The 19,885-nt window shown below is 33.8% G+C and overlaps 2 protein-coding genes across 8 annotated transcripts; both read right to left on the reverse strand.

Annotated features, from left to right (window-relative positions):
* Positions 1 to 2,558: 2,558 nt before the first annotated feature.
* Positions 2,559 to 5,461, reverse strand: LOC113868850 (scarecrow-like protein 3). Of its 5 annotated transcripts, none has more exons than XM_027504802.1 (2): positions 5,067 to 5,461; positions 2,559 to 4,552 (listed from the first exon to the last, which is right to left on the reverse strand). In XM_027504802.1, exon 2 carries the CDS (start codon positions 4,503 to 4,505, stop codon positions 3,141 to 3,143), a length of 1,365 nt encoding a protein of 454 aa, XP_027360603.1. In that variant the 5' UTR covers positions 4,506 to 4,552; positions 5,067 to 5,461; the 3' UTR covers positions 2,559 to 3,140. The 5 variants fall into 5 exon arrangements, with proteins under 5 accessions (XP_027360603.1, XP_027360602.1, XP_027360599.1 ...); XM_027504801.1 differs by having other exon boundaries at positions 2,577 to 4,549; positions 5,067 to 5,395; XM_027504798.1 differs by having other exon boundaries at positions 2,577 to 4,907; positions 5,067 to 5,255.
* A 1,836-nt stretch (positions 5,462 to 7,297) lies between these two features.
* On the reverse strand, positions 7,298 to 14,413 carry LOC113868888 (probable protein S-acyltransferase 19). 3 transcript variants are annotated; one of them, XM_027504863.1, is made up of 10 exons: positions 14,202 to 14,413; positions 12,659 to 12,772; positions 12,150 to 12,554; positions 11,684 to 11,752; positions 11,493 to 11,564; positions 11,266 to 11,394; positions 11,084 to 11,164; positions 10,137 to 10,337; positions 8,662 to 9,136; positions 7,305 to 8,613 (listed from the first exon to the last, which is right to left on the reverse strand). In XM_027504863.1, exons 1-10 carry the CDS (start codon positions 14,244 to 14,246, stop codon positions 8,036 to 8,038), a joined length of 2,169 nt encoding a protein of 722 aa, XP_027360664.1. In that variant the 5' UTR covers positions 14,247 to 14,413; the 3' UTR covers positions 7,305 to 8,035. The 3 variants fall into 3 exon arrangements, with proteins under 3 accessions (XP_027360663.1, XP_027360664.1, XP_027360665.1); XM_027504864.1 differs by having other exon boundaries at positions 7,305 to 8,568; positions 8,632 to 9,136; XM_027504862.1 differs by having other exon boundaries at positions 7,298 to 9,136.
* Positions 14,414 to 19,885: the final 5,472 nt, after the last annotated feature.

The following is a 19,885-nucleotide window of genomic DNA, read 5'->3' on the forward strand; positions in this document are numbered from 1 at the left end:
AAGATTGCAATTTTTTGGAAGCAAAACCTACAGCCTCCCAATGGATCTCAACACAAAACTGAATGCAACTTCAGGAGAACTACTAGAGGACAACACCCTTTATCGAAAATTGATTGGCAGACTCCTCTATTTAACAATCACAAGACCTGACATTACCTTTGTAGTTAATAAACTCAATTAATATATGTCAAAGCCTTACTCTTCTCACTTGAAAGTCATTCATCATCTTCTTAGATATCTAAAATCAACACCAGGCCAAGGAATCCTTTTCTCCTCAAAATCTCAACTATGACTTAGTGCTTATGCAGATATAGATTGGGGCACTTGCACTGACACCAAAAAATCTGTCTCGGGTCAGTGTGCTTTTCTTGGATTTATGATATCTTGGAAATGAAAGAAACAACCAATAGTTGCAAGAAGTTCAGCAAAGGCAGAGTACAGATCCTTAGCATCTATAACAAGCAAATTAACTTGGCTTCACAGTTTACTTAAAGACTTTCAAATTGATTTGCCCAGTTTTGTGGTATATGGTGACAACAAATCTACAATTCACATAGCATCTAATCCAACCTTTCATGAGAGGATAAAACATATTGAGATCGACCTCCACTTCATTCGAGAAAAAGTTCAGCAAGGATCAATTCGATTGGTCCATGTCCCAAGCAAACACCAACTTGTAGACTTACTTACCAAAGCCCTTCCTAATCCTCTTTTTAAAACCTTATTATCCAAGATCGGCGTTCAAAACATTTTTCACAATCCATCTTGAGGGAAAGTATTAACTTAAGTTAAAAACAACTCCCATTAGTATTAACCCTTCATTAGTGATAGTTAATTACTTTGTCATAATGTCAAGTTGTTAGAAGTTTGTTAGCTAAGTTAGTCATATCCTTATTATTTTTCTCCTCTCAAAGTTGTATATATATTCTTAATTTTTATTAACAAATATACGATGTTATCCAATAAAACAATTTCTTTTAATAATATATAATAAAATATTTATTAAATGTATTTTTTTATAAAATTATTTATTTAACCATAACATTTAAACTAAGAATTAAATTTCGCATTTGACACGCAATATTAATTAGTCTAAGAATTTTGTTATACTCAATTAGTCTATCGGCTGACCTATTTTTAAAAAGGAATGCGTTATTTTAAAAGTCTTAGTGTAATTAATGGAGCATTTCCTCTCTAAAGACAGCATTTTGTGGTGTGTTTCAATGGAAGCTTCTCTAAACTTGTTTTTCTAAATTTGTTCTTTATCCATTGAGCTTATTAATTTGCTATAAGATTGCAATGTTTTTATTATTGACAGTATATCTGGCCTTTTTCTTGATCCACTGGATCATTATTTTATTTATTTTGATTGGTTTACTAATGATCTTAATCATTAAAATTAATAATTTTTAAAAATATAATAAATACAATAATTACGATTAAAATTGAATTTGGTGGAGTAAGAAATTTACTGTAGACAATCCAGGTCCTATTAAATTGGGTTTTAAACTTAAATGGTTGGGTCTCTGACTGTTGAGTAAATGGGTCTAACTTGGCACACTCGTCGGTGGTCTTAACTGTGGGCCAATGTTCTCCAAAATACCTAGTTCTTGCTTGTGAAGGCCTATTAATTTCCCTAATATTTTACCACAGAAGTGGGAGAAAAAGCTTAAAATGGCATGTTTCTAACCATACCAATAAAATGTCTAATTTGTGAAAATCACTGTCATCTCATTTGGTTTCAGCGAAAAAGGTTTCCCAAAGTTCTTATCATGCCAAAAACACTTAAAGACACATATTGCTTGCTTGTTATGTGTATCTCATGCAAAGGGTTTCAACACAATTATAATACCGATGACAAAAATATGCATCTAAAATATGTTCCTACATCAAGTGTTGGACATTATAAGGGGAAAAAAAACTGAAGAGCCTTGTGCATGTTTGAAAATAATTGCTTATTTTTAAACATTCTCTCAAGAAATTATTAAAGATAATTTTTTTTATTTCTCCCAAATAAAATAAACCAAACCCACGCTAATGAATCAATTCTGGCACTCAAATCATGCAGGAATTGCCACCAACTGAAAAAGCCAAGTTCTCTTCCAAGATTGAGATGCTCTTTAGTTTTATAAAAGGTTTAGAGAATCTCAACCACGAAAAATGTTGGTTTTAAAAGGTTGTAAAACATATTTTGATAAAGATGAAGGATCAACTCTTGAAGGATTATTGGTAATCCTCAAAAACGTCTATGTGACGAGAGAATTTACCTTAATATTGATTGACTACCTCACTCTGATAAGTGTTTCCTCAACACTTTCAAAAAGTGTCTTATTTGGTCAACAACAAAACATTACTAGATCCAATTATATAAACAATGTCTATGAATTGATTAATGCACGCCCCAGTTTTCCAACAGCCACCACACCAACCCAAAAAAGCAAAACGGAATAAAAGATGACATGTGGGAAGTGATTTTATTTTTTTCGCTGCTTAGAGATACATCGTATCACGATAAAGTCAAAAGCAATTAAAGCAATTGGCTCATCTGTCACCATTAGACAAAATATCGAACATAATTTACTAAGCTTTTTTCAAGCATGACATTTGCCAATCGTCACTATGACCAAAGCAGCATAAGCATACACAAATTCTATGGTACATATTAGGAATGAACCACTAAATTTCTTGAGCACCCCTATGTGGCAATGCTTTTTCAGGCTCATCCAAGTCCACTAAAAGCCAAGTTGCTACATTCGCTGAAAGATAATCGACACGTGACATGTCCTAGGAATTTGAAAATCAACTTGCACTAAATAAGTAAATAAACAAAAACATATTATATATATAAATATACTAGATACAAGTTCGGGTACAGGTGATCACAAAAATTAAAATGATCATAGGTGAAAAATGAAACTGTAAATAGAACCCGGATTAAATATTCTATTTCTTCTGTTCTTCTTGCCTATTTTTCTTCCCAATATTCTTTCTTGATGATGGGGTTTTACTAGGCAATAAGAGTATATCTAAAAACCGATCTCGATGAATCGTCATTCCCATTTGAAAAAGACATTCTCATACAAAGAAAAGAAAGAAAGAAAAAAAAAACCATCAATGCTTTCTTTCCCTTTGATTGTGTCTTACTTCCTAGATCTCCAAGCTGATATAGAAAACATGGGCCTATCCTGCCAGCAAATTAATACACACCCATTTTCATCCCTCATTTTATATCCTTCACAACCATAGCTTTGAAGGAACCTCCTTGCTTGCAACATGCCAAAGTAGCTCAAGGGCACGTTACCGAACCCGGCTAGATCAAATCTTTGGAACCACTTATCCAGCTTCTCATGTCTTTCCCTTCGTTCAGATCCCTCACATGCGATAATGTTCTTTATTTCCTCACCAAAAAGCATCTTCTCCACCCTTAATCTCTCCAATGATGATCTTGAGACAGTGGATTCCAAGCAATCAAATAATGCTGCATAAGAATATAGAGCTTCCAGTAGCCTGTCCATCAGAGTTGGACCATTATGGTTAGAGTCTTGCTCTGTTACAACCATGACCTTTGGTGATAATCCCCATAAGGCATTGAGAAAGCTCTCCATATTCATTGAATTGGAAGCAGTTAAAGATGCCGGTGACGATGAGGTCGAATCAGGACTTGGGGTATAACCATTAACCATATCTTTCTCAAGAAAATCACCCAATGTGCTTTGGCTCACTGGCAGGACTCTTTGCAGGTGAATTCCGTTCGAGCTTTTTAAGAAAAGAGGGGATTTTCTCTGCATTGCTTCATCATCCCAGGCTAAAAGGGTATGTAATTGGAGAATAGAACTTATTGCTAGTGCCTCCCCAGTTTTCACGCGAAGTTTGTCAAAATCAAGATTTTCTAATTGGCTGACTACAGGATTGAATTGGAATGGTATATCCAACTTTTCTGCTTCTTCAGTCAATCTATGAGCTACCTGGTCCAAAATCTCCTTTTTCTGATGAACACCAGTGATTCTCAAATGAGGAGGGCCTTCGGGACGTGCACCCAAAACTTGGAGGAGAGCAATCCATTGAGCAGGTTCAGCAGCATTTAGATCAATTATATGAATAATTTTCTCCCCTTCCATTGCTTCAACAATAGCCTGGTTTGTGAGAACAAATGCTACCTTCAAGAAAGGGAAAAGCTCAAAGAAGAGCTTCTGAACAAGAAACTCTTCTGAAAGCATACTCATTCTGGTTGAGTTGAGGGCTCTGTGGATCCCAGGCCATGTTTTAAGTATCCGATCAGCGAGTGCTTCGGTAAAATATGCTGTGATCCGCTGCATAGTATCACCATCAGGAGAAGCAAGCAGGGAAATTTGCTCAAGTGTGGTATTTGCATTTTCAAGGTTACCAGCAGCTACATGATTTGCACAAGTGAGCAACAAATGGATCAAGTACAAACCCCTTTGCTCAGATTTCATTTCTCTAAGCAAGAGATGGGGAGATCCTAAACTAGGTGAAAGTGACATCATGGAGAAGAGCTGCAGCGGTGAACAAGTTACAGAAGACGACCCTTCTTCTTCCAACATAAATCCCATGTAACAATAAGAGCAACAAGAAGAATCTTAGAAATTTGGAAATAACCAAAGGTGATATGATTGTTAATAGTAACTAACTATAACTATAAGAGTCACAGACAAATTTGATTTAAAAAACGTCTGCAGGCTCATTCAGTTAAAAATCTCACGTTTTACAACACATGGGACAAGTTTGAAGAAGCCAGTGAAGTCTACTGAATGAGGAAGAAAGCACAAGTTCAAAGCACAACATTTAGCAAAATTAACAACATTCTGCAGTGCAGATCCCATAAGCAAAGCAAAGCAGGACAAGCAAAGAAGAAAAGGAGAAACAGAAATAGATTTGAATACAAGAACCTGCACAACCCAAGTTAAGAACTTTGATCAGATGCTCAAGCCTCAAGCTTGTATTTATTTTTTTCTTTATCTCAGAAACTGACGAGTCAAAGATTTTCCACCAATTCAGCAAAAATTATGGATGGAAACAGTTACAACAACAAGAAGAGAGAAACCTACCACCAAAAGCATGTGAGCAACAGAAGTAGCCATGCTAACGAGGAACCGCTAATCCCTTGATGGGTTTTGAAATTGAAGAATAATCAAGAAGAAGCCCCAAGAAAATTCCAAAGCTTGCCTCTTGCTGGCTCTGCTAGTGCTTGCTTCAATGGGAGTGAGTTTCAAAGACTTGTTGATGACTACGTTGTCGACAATGCGTGAAGGGTCCCTTTTGTCTTTATTGTTTTGTTGTCCTTCACACCTCAGTGGAGCATGGAATTTGTGAGAAGATGAGCCTTGGAAATTTCTCTATCTTTCTCTAAAACTGTCCCTTTCTCTCTCTAGAACCTGTCTTTCTTTTCTAACAAAAACTTCCCACTTTAATGTTTTTCTTTTGTCTTTAACCTTAGGTGGGTAGGGAATCAGGGCTGGCCGAAAGACTTTTAATATTCCCAAAGGTTACGTGAATACAAAAATGCCTTGACAAAGACAAACATTACCCTCAATTTTGCTTCCGAGTGGGGTGAGTGTGTGTGAAAGTGTGAATGACAAACGTGCTTCCAAACCATGGTTTGTTTTATTTTCAAAAGCAATGACCATACCATTGGTGTTATCTTCTTCAATTAGGACAAACAAACAAGCAGATTAAGGAAACATCCAAAACCAGATTCAACATTTATCTCTACTTGTGGATTCTTAGGTGGCACTTGCCAAAAACTTAGCACCATGCCATTCTTCTTTCGTATTCCCTATTCCCAAAGGAAATTGCCAAAAACTACCTGACATGCTGGTTTGGTGCCAAGTGGTTCAGATATTTGTATTTGCTTACAGTATATTAGTAACTTAACGTGACTTGCAGTTTATTCTCGAGTTTAATCTTGATACCCTTATAAAGATTTCTTTTATATCGTTAATCAATTAGATAACTCATAGCATTTTCATATGAATTTAAAAGTAATTATCATCAATTTTTAGATTTGCAAAATATACGAAGATAGGAACAAGCATGCATTATTTTGTGTGACAACATGCATACAAAAAATGATGTCAACAAGAATTGACTCCATGACCTTGAATATCAGTTATAAACATAAAATGATTGGAAAAATTAAATGTATGTCAATATCTTAATCTTTTGATGAATACATTTACAGTGGAGATGCTTGTACTGGAGGCTATTACCCAAATTAATGAACCTATCATATTGCAACTCTTACAAGATCCCATGTATCGACCTGTAAGAATCGTCTATCTAAGTACACAAAAGGCAGAAAGAGAATAGTCAATCTCTTGCATCACTTGGTCAATTTATAGAATGGGACAAAAAAAGGTTTGCAACCTACAATTAAAGACCTGATATAGTACATGGACCAAATCACATAAACATTGAAGAAGGTAGGAAGAGGGGAGAATAATGGAAAGTGAGAAACATAATTTTCAGAATCGGTGGGGCGAACCCGAAGAACAGTGTTCCTAACATGTATACAAAGATATGTAATAAAAATTAAAAAATAATTTTGTTAATAAACAATTTCAGAATTTAATATTATTAATGTATTAGATTATGCAATTTTTACTTTAAAAATATGTAAATTCTTTTATATATTCATAAACACACATTAACAAAATAGCTTAAAAAAAATACTTTACATGTCACCGATTATGTTTTAACAGAGTGAATAATAAGAGGTTAGAAGGGACAATTAAGAAAAGGGTCCCGAGGCATCCATCATGGTGTAATTAAAGAGAAGAAAGTGTAAAGGGACTGAGACAAGGCACAGCCAGAAATGTTGAAAGATTTCAGAAAGAGAAGCAACTTATGCCTTGGTGACTGATGCATGATTGGATTTTAAAAAAAGAAAAAGCCTTATTTGAATAATAAATAAATATATTGATAACATCAAAATATTTAATATTTTAAAATATTAAATAAAAATAAGTATTTTGAATTTTTAATATATTAAATGTTTGTTATTTAACATTTTTTGTTCTTTAACTAATATTCTTCATAATTCAATTATAAACTAACACAGGAATTTCAAATTAATTGTTTGAGACAAGAAACTTTATATTTATTCAATATAAAAAGATGGTGTGTTGTTTACACATAATTGACTTCTTGTATATTATTTTTATTTTCAAATAATTATCCCTTTAAAAATAAAAATTTATTTGTTTTTAATTTTATTTTTCATCTTCTAATATTTTAATTGATAAAATGAAAAAAAAAAGTGAAAGGAAAATATAATTGACGATTAGCTAATAACCTTTTTCATACAACTTTAAACAGTTATTTCAAAATCTAAAGGAGAATTTCCTCTATCTACAGATTAGTGTCGTTTCGCTGCTTCGATGATCTACGACAAAACCTTAAAAAAATATCCGATGCGGAAAATATCGGTTAGGCCTATTTTATTAGAAGCCAGACAAGCTCATCTCTTCTGTAGATAGGTAAGACCGTAGAAGCCCAGTATACCTTAAAGAGGCATGTGGGAGAAAAATCTAGCAAGAGAATCGAAATTCAAGAAAAAGAAAAGAGAGATCAGAACAATCTACAAACCAAACAATTTGAACATCTAGTGGAACAAAAGCTACAACAATAAATAAAACTCCATAAAGGAGGCTCATGCTAACTGAAGCAATAACTGCTTTGAGATTTCACCCACCGAATACCGGAAGATTCACACTTCTCAAGGCATGTTCAGCAAAAGGAACACTGAAGTTCATCTCTCAAATGCCCCAGAGGCATTTAGATGTATCTCAAACGTGTACAGGCTGTAAGACAACAGAAGTTAAACCTAAATGATTAGGCCGAACAATAAACAACCACCCGCTGGAGTCAAATGTTGCAACCAACTTTTCTGTTGTATGGTCTGAAAGGCTAAAATCGTGTCTACCAGAGCCTTTTAATTTCAAAACCTTCCGCATCACTATCCTCTTGACTCCAACAAAAACTTTGTCTGACTCATTGGAATCTCAAACATCTTAAGCTAATTTATGTTAGATCGAGATTGAAGAGTATTCTCAAACCCACCAGGTACAAACACGGGAAGCTGATTGGAAAGTGAATCCCTTTTATATCTTGGCTCTTGGGGCAAGCTTACTGATATGCTGCTGCTATCTTGGGCATCCGCTGATACCAAATGTCTTTCATTTTTCAAACCATCCTTAACAGGGACACTAAAAAATGGACCACCAAAAAAGATAGAATCTCCGGTATACATCAGATTCTGTGCATGCTGCCCTGGAGACTTGGGTGCAGATGATGGCAACTCCTGCGGAGGAATCACTGGTTTTCTCCCAATACCACTTGTTTCAGCATTTAAATTTGGCAAGTCTATACGCATGGATGTCCTATTTCGAGCTTCTGAGGCCAATAAAGGAACCGATACATATCTGCCAGCTTCTTGATCCCAAACTACTGATGTTCGTTTCACATCTCTTAGAATAGACGTGTTAGAAGCTGAAAGCAATAGCGGGTCATTACCGATTCCCTTTGGCATCGCCGTCCTTCCATCAAATCCTAGAGAAGGATTAGATATCGGGTTCCTGAAGTTTGACAAAGTTGCTTTAGATGTAACCGGACGCTCAGGCACCAAACTAGGAATTGAAGTACCTGCCCTGAAGCCACCCAAACTGTGACCCTGCGGAAGAGGGCTGAGTGTAACTGCCTCTTGAACATGGCTAGGACTACTGAAACTGCTCATACTTTGAGTTCCAGTTTCATACTCATCACGACTTCCTTGACTAGGAGCAACAGAATTTCTCACTGGAGACAATCTCAAATCATGTTTTATTTCCTTATTAGTCCCAGTCTCTGTGCTCAAACTACTTCTGATGCTCATGTTGCCACTGGAGCTTAATTCTGCATCTGGTAGACGAGGGTTATCTACAGGTCGCAAAACAGAAGATGATGCCCTGGCTTTTGCAGCTGCTCTCATTGCCTCTTGCGAATCCAACTTAGCAAGCCTCCAAGCACTAATACGAACGGGCCTTTTTGGCATCTTTTGCCCTCTTTCTGCAATCCCAGATGCATCTGGATCAACAGTTGACGGTAGCATTCCAGGCTCCAAGTGAGGCACAACTTCATCCTAAAACCCAAGTTTAAGGCACGCCCCATAAATCAAGTCATAATTCATAAATACTTTTTAAGAACAAAAACAATTTTTTACTTGTCCGAGAAAGTTAAGAGCACGTAATTTGCGTAAAAACTATATGAAAGGTTCATTAAGTAAATAAACAAGGCAAAAATTAAATAAATAAAGGCATTAAAAATCACTAATAAGGCACACCAATGGGAATTCCATTTGTAAATTATTACTTGAACAATAGTGATTTGGTTTCCTACAGGGAGTGGACTACCAAAGTTACTTAATTCATTGCTTTGGACTGATGGAAGCTTTTGACAATAAATTTATAAACCTTTTATAGAGAGTTAAGTCATAATATGGCAACTGTTAATATTTAACATATGATTGCCATGCTGCCTTTTCATGATAGTATGATAAGCAATTTATGGAAATCTTGTCTCATGAAAATGATGCAAAGAGACAAGCTCACAAGCAATATAATCCTTCTGTGAAGGAAATCCTGAAAGTTTAATTCAAAACACGGGCATGATTGTAATGCTCAAAAGCTTATATTAAGGCCTATTTGATTTGAGAAAACATTTTCCACTTTTGATTCCTATTTTACAAATAATTACAAAAGCCTTGCTTTCACTATTTTAAATATCTATTTCGTACCCTCTTATTTCTTTCCCTTCTATTTTTCCTCTCTCTATTTCACACCCAATCCAAACAGAGTCTAAGAGTCAAGAAGGATGATCCCAATGACATAACTAAAAGCTCCTTGCAAGTTGCAAGGGACTTAACTTCTGTACCAATATGCCATAAAATAGATTTAAATTAAATAAAAAAACTTCTGACAATGACTATTATCAAAGAGTTGTTTGCTAAAGTTACCTGACGACAAATTTGTGATATCAAACAACAAGCCAACAAGCATCTCTGGCTAGTTAAAATAGTAGCATAACTTATTTTTAATTCAATCAATAACTATTCATATGACAACAAATATAAATCCAATTACCTGATAATCCACAAACACCCTAGGAGGGGTACACCATGCCCCTTTATATTGCAAACCAAGAGAACTTCCTCCACTCAATCCAGTTGTTGCTGAGCCTGTTGGAGAGTAAAGTACATTTGGCAAATCCTCATCCACAGATGCCCCAGCAGGTGCTTCACTCATGGCTCTCATTGCCACAACATATTCATAGGTTGTGATGCCCTGATCCAATACAAAGAAAGGAGGGAAGATGAGAGCACCACTCTAATGTGTGAAATAGCTAAAATTAAGGCCAAAAGCTAAAAACAATTTATGAAGTGTTTCTATATAAATCTCATGGTGGCAGCAAACACCCCAAGCATAATTCACAAAAATGTTTCAGCAACAAAACATGAGAAATTCTTTTCTAGTTCAGATGTCCCTGTTTTTCATTTAGTTTTGCACAGCTGTTTTGTTTAGGAGGATGTTTTCCCCTCATCTGTCTTTGTATCTTAATTTCTCTAAATCAAATATATTTTTCCTGTTATCCTAGTAAAAAGCAACCATATGAGTCTTCTGTTACTAATAAGCCTTTAATTAAGGGACCACTTATTTTCTTTTTAAAGAAAAATAATTTTTTAAATTAAAAAAAAATCTAAACAAAAAACCCTTGTCATAGTATCACTTTTTTTTTTTGCAGACCAAACTGTTATTCTTTTCCAAGTAATTGGATTTTAATTGCATGCATGTGTGCGTGCGTGGGGGTTGGGGGGGAGGGGTTATGAATAGAAACTCATTTGAAAATTGCTCTTCTAGTTCTAGATAAATTTTCCAAAACTCCACCATCTGCATCTTAACATTCATTACATAAAGTTCCCTCAATTAAATTATATTAGCCAAGTAGCACAGAACCAGTACAGAGGAAGGGGATGGGGGAAGAAAAAAGAAAAGAAAAACAACCTCAGATTCTCAGCTACTGAATAACTGACCTTCCTGATTAGTATCATGTGGAAAAAGAAAAGCTCACCCAGAGGCACACAAGCCAAGATAGAAACTGCAGTACATACAACCTACACATTGAGCGAAGAAACATAACAAATTTTTAAATGTACTTAATAATGACCATTTGCCATATGTTAAATTTAATATAAAACATAAATAAAAGATATACCACAACTGCTGCAAATGGGGGGCGAGAGAATCCATTTCCAAGCCTATCAACGATTTCAGATTCCATTCCTCTCTTGTTAACAAAGAAACGCACCAGAACAGCAACACCCACTCCAGCTTCAATAACAAGCTGAAATACACAAGAAAAATGTACAAAAGGAATTATTAGTAACCGAAACAAATCATTGCTTGTAAATAATAAATTATTTGTGTGGACCAATTACATACCCATGCAAGACTGAAGGCCATGAGAGCAATAAAAGAACTGTAATTTTTGTGACCCACACAATTGTTAAGCCACTGCAGCAATATGATGGTATCAAGTGAAGCTCAAAGTTGAAAAGAAACGATGGAAATGTTATACTAAAATTTAATAATACTCCAAGATGTATGCTGTCAGCCAGCACACCCAATCATACCCGACAATGGTGATCAAAGCCATCAACACACTTATCACAACTTCTACAATGCTTGCTGAACTTGCGCACCTGCAACACAGGGAATAAAAATTGTGAAATATACAAAATTACTAAATTCATCAAAACCATAACTCTTCCAGCAAAAAATTCCTGCAAACCAAGCCCCATTCTTGAAGACAATAAGATACGTCCATAAATACATTTTTTCATGAAAATTATTTAATATCACCTTAATGTTTACTCAGACTCAGTTTATATCAACAAATCACAGCATCAATCAAATCATGGCATCTTAATGTACAGACGATTTATTATTTTATGACATTAGTATATGCAATTAATAACAATTCAGGGACAAAATCAAATGTAAAGATATCACTTACAGCCCAAAAAATTTAGGAACAGAAAAAACCAAAATTGAAATACATAATGCAATGTGTCAGAGTCACAAATCACAATGTAATACCTCAGCATTGCAAAGAGTACAGAACAGAGCATCTTCACCGCCACCCTGCTCATCAGCTGTTGTTTCCTGTTTCCTGCAATCTTCATGTGAAAATAGTACGCAGAAAATTCCTCCAATTATACAACAGTTTTGGTTATGCTGTTTCCTTGAATTATCCACTCTGTCAAGATCTTCCACTGAGCTTTTCTTGCTCATATTTGTCATAGACCGTTTGGATGCAGCAGATGACAGAGAAGATTGCTCTCCAGTAGCAATCCCATCATGTTCAGAAGCTTGATGCTTCCCCGATAAACCATGAGCAGAATTGAACTTATTTCCCACTCTAGGATCAAATTTAGACATAATGCCTGGATCTGCAGGGTTAATTGCTGTACATCTGACGTAAAGAATGAATACAATGAGTGCCTGCAATACCATAAGAATGAGACACAACATAAACCCTGCTTCTTGTAGGTAAGTAAATAATATATAAGAGATGAGGTGGGACGATAAAAAGGCAATTTACATACCACAGGAGAGTAAACACCAATAAAAGTGTACTCCCATATATGACCTCCAATAAAGGGAGCAAGGAAAGCATAGAAAGCAATCACCAATAAGCAGAATACAGTGATCGCAACAACCTATTCATGCAAGAACCAACAAATTTTAGAAAAATCAGTAGACATTCCTGCAACTGATAAAATACAAGTCAATGTAATCAAAATATACATTATATAAATCAATAAGAACATAGAAAAAATAGCAATCGGATATATTTTATTGATGTAAGGAACACATTTACTTTTCTCATTTAAATAGTACTTGAGTCATGTTATCATGTAGTCTAGAAATATTAACCAGTTATTTTACATATGAGGATAGAGGAATTCTAACAACACACTCTTTTTAACACACCTTTATGGGTTAAAATTTATTGAAAACTACAAAAATCATGTGGGCTTCCCTCCTTCTCACTCCTAATTTAATGTTTTTCTCTCATACTTTTATAGTTTTCAATAAATTTTAGCCAATAGTTAGGAGTGTTAAAAAGAGTATGTTGTTGCATTTTTCATTAGGATAAATTACACTCCACTCCCTTTTAGAGATGCTCAAACTACATTGCTTTCTCTTATATTTTGAAAAATTACACCCCTCTCTCCTAATACATTAATTGTGCTACACTTGCTGAATGCATTAATGTAAGCAAGCTCCCTAGAAATAGTTATTCCTCTCTATATCACTGGTGGCTGGTTTTGGACACTTTATTATCAACTTTTGAACTTTAGGAGATGTTAGATAATAAAGGTCCCACATCGGTGGGTTAACAACAAATTAAAGATATAAGCAAGATGGCTACAAGTTTAAATAGCCAAGGCGTTTTAGACAAACAGACCACTCAAACTTAATGCCGATTTTCTTCCTCACAAGATTTCGGAGTAAACTTCCATTGCCAATAATAATGTTATTCAAAACTTCATTTTATCTCCTAAAGTCCCATAGTCAATAGTATAAGTGTTCAAAGTAGGCAGCTGGTGACATTGAGAATTGCAGAAAGTGGAAGACCGCTCCTAAAAAGCCCAGCCAAAATGATATAAAAGTATAATGCATTACTATCTCTCAGGAGAGACAAGTTCCCGATTCTTGTCATTCCAAATAACTTTCATATTTTTTAGTTTCCAAAAATGTTTGAAATAATTTTACCCAAACAATATTTTCTCTAGCTCTATTTAAAAAAAAAAAAAAAAGGTTAATTGAACCTTCATAAGAAAAGGGGGAGAAAATATAGAAAACATAATCAAACACGCCCAAGTCCAGTGATATTTAAAACTTGAAGCATTACTCAACTACTCAAAGTAAACATTTCAAAGCCAGAAGCTAAGTTAAGCGTTAATCATGGGAAATATAAATAACAAAAATAAAAAAACAAGAGTGTAAAAATCAAACGATTACATAAGCAATGAAAACATGTGATAGGAGAATATGCGTGTAGATAAAAATGAATCACTGGTTCCAGCAAACCCTAACAAAAGAGAGGTAAGAAATGGAAGAGGAAAGGGCAAAAAGGTAAACCTGAAAAGTGTGAGCAGGTAATTGCCATCCATGTTTTCTCACCATATCCGAAATTGAGATTTGTGCCTTGCAACTTGCAAGTTCGTGCCACTACCCTAAGCCTTCAACTTGCAAGCGCGCGCACTAACTTGCTACTTCCACCTGCAGACTCGGAACAGAAACCGGAAAGGACACGAAATAAAATCGTAAACGTTCCCGATCTCAAAATAGAAACATTTATTACACACAGTGTAATTAGTTTTCCCATTTTTTAATAAAAAAATATTACGATTGTCTCTAAATAATTATTATTAATAATAATTATTTATTAAAAAATTAAAATATTTTAAATTTTGTAAATGTTTAAACTTAATTATAAAATTCTTTATCTCTTAAAAATATTAGAGTCTTATCCAATTTATTATATTATACAGAATGTTTCATCGACAGATTTATTAGAAACAAATTGAAATATGTTTAAATGAAAAAAATCTCTAACCTCGCTTGAAAACGTAATTTTAAGCATTTTTTAAATATTTTTACAAGCCATTGAACATTTTTTACATTAAATTGAGTATCAACACAATCTTTCGGGAAGTAAAATATCAAATTACTTTTCGCACGTACGAACAGCCATGAGACTAATAAAAATGTCAAAATATATGAAGTTGGGTCTCTATTAGAGTCGCCAATGAACAACATTTAAGAGATAGATATAAATTAATAATACATTATTCGAAATAATTGTAAATTACCTGAAGAGATGGAGAGATAAAAAAAGGAAAAAACATTAAAAAGTTCAATCATAATTGTTCGCCTCGACTACAAAGTTTGTTTATATTAAAATGAATTTAATATCTTATACTTTGTCTAGATATTAAGAGAAAAAAAATATAAAAAATCAGTGAAAAATATTAAAAAATAGTTTTAAGAATAAACGTGTCCTTAACAGACCAACGTGTGAGATAGAAGAGAGGGGCAATCCTGTAAATGCAAAGTTGGTCTTTCGTTTTCACTCTAAAATCATATCAGTGAGAGGAAAAGAAAATAAAAAGTTGGGTTTCACACGTTCTGTCCACTATCCAAGAAATGAGTGAAGCAATGTCAGTTTTTATTTTCAGCTCCTTTTTCATTTGGGCAAACTCTACCCAATTAATTCATTTCTTAACAAACAAAATATTAACCATGGAACGTATAATTTTTTAAATAAGAAGAAATAACGATTTTATTTAAACATTTTTAGAAAAGGAATGTATTTTATAATTAAGTTAAATGTTCTTAAAAACTAGTCTATGTTATTTAATGCTTGTTTTCTAAATCAAAATGACTCTGTAATACAATAAACTCCGAATCCAAGCGAGTGCAAGTTGATAAAGCTGCTAAATTCTCCAAAAAAAAGGAGTGAACATCTTTAATCCGTCCATAATCCATATAGTTAGTTTTAAATAATTTATAGAAGTTGCATTCTAACTTTATTTTACTTAATATTTTGATTTTGATATTTGACACCTTATTTTGTGGAATAAATTATTAGTATTTTCTAACATTTAAATTTATTGTTAATAAAACTACTGGGCACTGTAAATAGCAAGCCTTAATAGGTTTTGATTTTTGAAGGAAAAGAGGAGAGTATATTAGTTTTAAGTTTTACAAGCTTTAAGTTCAAAATAGATTTACAGTTTTAAAATAAATCTGAGCGTAGCAGTGAGAGCTGTTTAAACGTTGGTAAGTTTGGATAGTAGTCCCGGTAATAAGTCTAGGAGATGGTAATGAAACCGTTGGTCAGTTAGGATGCTCCTGTTGTATAAAAGGTAGTATTTTAAGAATAAAAAATCTATTAAGAACTATGAGTAAGTTATACTTAGGATGAGATACTCATGTAGCAAAGAGAGAAATGAATGAGGATGGATCCTCAATATCTGGTATAGCTCCACAACAAATTACAATAAATGATATCAAAAAATCTTTACATAATTGGTCAATCCCTGTTATAAAAGAAAAAGATGTTTATCGACAAAGATCATTTTGGTCTTTTAACAACAATATTGAAAAAATACACAAAATAAAATATTTATATCTAGAAACACAAAGTAAAAAAGATATTCAATTATTAGAAGATCAATTACTTTAAAAACACATAAAAACGGATTTAATTTTATTCATTTAGGATTAATCTAACTAGCAGTAAAACCCAATTATAGGATAAGAGTAATCTTCCTGTGCTAATATTATTAAGAGATATGAAACTTTTAAAAATAAAAGATTCAATAATAGCAGCATTAGAAACCAATTTACAAGATGGTCCTGCTTTCTTTAACTGTTACACTAATTTTTTCTATGAACTTAAACAATGAAAATATTGCTAAAGCTATAAGAATATTTATAAAATTACCAGACAATATTGTAAATAATTCATTTGATTCGTTTCACTTGATATATAGAGTATATTACAAAATTACAAAAGTAAATTATGGATTTAAAGCAAGAAGAGAAACTCCTAATCATGAAACAATAGTAATATAGGTTAATTTAGAAAAAAAAAAAAGTATGGTTCAAGTACCTAGAAAACTTAGACATGAAGAATTAAGCATACCAGAAAAATAGATTTTAGAAGAAAATAAAGAATCTAAAAAGATATATAATATTGATATAAGAGAAATTATAGAAGAAACTGGTCAAAAAATATGATTAAAAATAAACAGGTCTTCATTAATAAAGATTTACAATCCCCAAGTAATAAAAGAGCCTTTAAGACACTCAATAGATAATTCTATGATAAATTTAGATTTAAGAAAAATAGACAATACTTCTAAATAAGAGATATCAATACAAGTTTATAATCTTATTTTACAAGATAATAATAGTAAAGAAAATTATAATCCTACTACAGCACAAATATTAAATACTATAACAAAAGAAGAACCTTTTAAAATAGATAAAAAAAATGGATAAAAGAATAAATAGATGCAGAATACAATAAAGAAATTAAAAGTTAGTTTTTACAAAATTATACTGAAGAAGGTAGTTGTAACAAGTAATAAAATTTGGCAATCAATATGAGCCCCAAGTATTGTCCACAAGGATCTCATTTTCAATTATTACTTCACAATTTAATAATTAGTTGAGTCACACAATTCGTTAGGAAGATTTGTAACATGTAAAAGTAAGAATTAAAAACAATAAAAGGTAATAAAGTTGCTGTAAAAACAGAGTATGAATTTTGTATTAAAAATACTATATGAAAAATAGTTAGGAATCACTTCACCAAATTTTCAATTGCAATATAATCATGTTCTGAACTCTTGAGAATTTTAATTGATTAATAATCAATTTCACTTCTTTAACCAAAGGACAATTCCTTGCCTCATTGATCCTAATACCTAATTAAACTTTCCTAATTTCTTAGGTGAAATTTAATCAAATACTGCATTAAGTTATAGAAATTATAGGATTACTAGATCATGATACTTATTCCTAAGATCTCAATAACCTAGGCATATGATTCAAATCTAAGAAATAAACTCAATTTTCATTAATGAAGATTTCTCTAAGTTCAATTGAATGAAGGATTAGCTCACAACTGCATTAAGAATAGAATCATATACTCAATTCAATTAAAATCTCAAGATCCAAATCCACAATTACATCACAATATCAAATATATAACGCCCCAAATTTTTGTAATATTAATCATTGTATTTATATAAATCTAAATGCATATATGTGTGTGTTGACTTACTTAATAATGATATTTATATGTATTAAGTATATAGATGTGTATATTGTGTGTATGCATGTCTGGATAGGACTAAAATGAACTAAGTGCCTAAGTGCAAGATTTAATTATGGGCTGTTCTCGCTGCAGCGAGAGGATTCTCGTTATAGTGAGAGGGTCCTGGAAAGAAGGACTGAAATTGTCGCCTTCTTGCTGCAGCGAGAGACCCCTCGCTGCAGCGAAAATATCAGACGAAACTGCACCCTGGTTTCTGCAGAGTCTCGCTACAGCGAGACTGTACCCAGAAATGCACCCCAAACTGTCGTTGTAGCGAGAGTGTCACGACCAGAAAAGGATTTAAAAGGAGTTAGGGTTCAGGAAGGATTATTTCTCCCTCTCCCTTCAAAATTCCTTTGATCCTCTCTTTTTCAAAGCCTTATTCCACCGATTAATTGTCTCCAAAGCTGTTCGGGAGCTCGATTGAAGGTTGAATCCGTGTAGGAAATGCTTGGAGGTGAGTTTTAATGATTAGGGTTTCCGTTTTTCAACCACATTCCCTGTTTTTGTGGTTTCCTTGGGTTCTCATGGAATTCTTCCATGTGTTTAGGCCGCAATCTGTGTAAAGAGCACATCCGTGGTCGAATCCGAGTGTGGGTCTTCAATCCAAGGTAAGGGGGGACTATATCTTACTCTTTTGTGCATGAATTGTGGATATTCTGCTGAATATTGTGTTGTGGCTGAGTTAGTGGGTAGGAAATTGCTGAGAAATGTAATGTGGGTCATGTACCGTGATATGTGAACATTATGTGTCTTGACCCAAAATTGATGGATTTGGATTATATGTAAATGTTGTGTGATAGAATGAGTATGGGCACTTGTGCCGTATATTTGAATGAATATTGTGAAAATGTGTGCCCAAGGGCCGTGTAATATAAATGATAATTGTAGGCTGTGTGTTGTATGCTGTGAATTGAATATAGGCTGTGTGCTATGTGCAAGCATGGATATTGCGGGTGTGAATGAAATGTATGTGAATGAGGAGTATTAGCGCCGTTGTAATGTGCTGTGAATGGTTCAGCGATACACTGAGGATGTGAAAGATGAGGACGATAGAAATACCTTGGGGAAGAGGGAGTGGTGGTGACACTGACTGCGGAATGGGTGCACCACGGGCCACACACTTTCTTCTTAACTAGACCTCTACCCACTATCTTTGTTGAGCGACCCGTGACTGCCCACATGGTATCCATGAGGCGGGGGTAATTGGCGACCATTCATGGTGTGAAATCTATGATCACAGTGCCACAGGGAGTGTTGCTAGAGTGCGTATACATGGATTTATGTATTGTACTTATGAATGTGAAATAATGCCGATGTCGTGAGTGCATCGGTGTTAAATTGACATGAGCTGTGTGATAATGTTGCTTGTGATTGTGTTTGTTTAATGTATTGAAAATGTTCTGGAGGTGAGGCTCTACATTGATTGTGTGTTTTTGGGTAGTGTAGAGTACTCACCCTTACATTCATTTTTCAGGTAATCAAGACGATCAGCACCGGACTCAGTGAAGGAATGGATGGACTACTATAGGACTTAGCTTTTATTTGAAATTGTTGTAACTAAACTAGTCTTGTAGCAGTCATTTGATATTAATTTGTAACCCTTCCATTGTTTCGAAGTATTTTATGAAAAAATAGTTATTCTAATTTGTGAAATTATTATTAAATTAAAATTAAAATTAAGGTTTTACAAAATATGGATTCATAGATTCCCAACCAAAAAGGTTTAGAATAACATTACAATGGAAGAAAGAGAAATAAGAAAAGAAGAAGACAATAAGGAGAAGAACATCTTCAAAGACTCAATCTTCACACTGATTCCTCTAGAAATGAAGCTTGAAAGTTGCTCTTAATCTCTCTCTAACTTCCCTTGGAAGTTAAAATAGTTACAAAGTGAAAAATAATAAAAATGAACCAAAGTCCCTTTTTCTAA

Source organism: Abrus precatorius, unplaced genomic scaffold, assembly GCF_003935025.1.
Source record: "Abrus precatorius isolate BTA unplaced genomic scaffold, Abrus_2018 Scaffold6, whole genome shotgun sequence".
NCBI lineage: Eukaryota > Viridiplantae > Streptophyta > Magnoliopsida > Fabales > Fabaceae > Abrus > Abrus precatorius.

Bases quoted from the DNA above. Each gene is read 5' to 3' on its own strand.
- LOC113868850 (XM_027504798.1), bottom strand. From the start codon at position 4,571: ATGGGATTTATGTTGGAAGAAGAAGGGTCGTCTTCTGTAACTTGTTCA.
- LOC113868888 (XM_027504862.1), bottom strand. From the start codon at position 14,246: ATGGTGAGAAAACATGGATGGCAATTACCTGCTCACACTTTTCAG. The intron at 11,165-11,265 runs GTATATCTTTTA...CTCAATGTGTAG, and splicing joins CCCCATTTGCAGCAGTTGTG to GTTGTATGTACTGCAGTTTC. The intron at 9,137-10,136 runs GTAATTGGATTT...CTTGGGTTTTAG, and splicing joins GGGTGTTTGTGGATTATCAG to GATGAAGTTGTGCCTCACTT.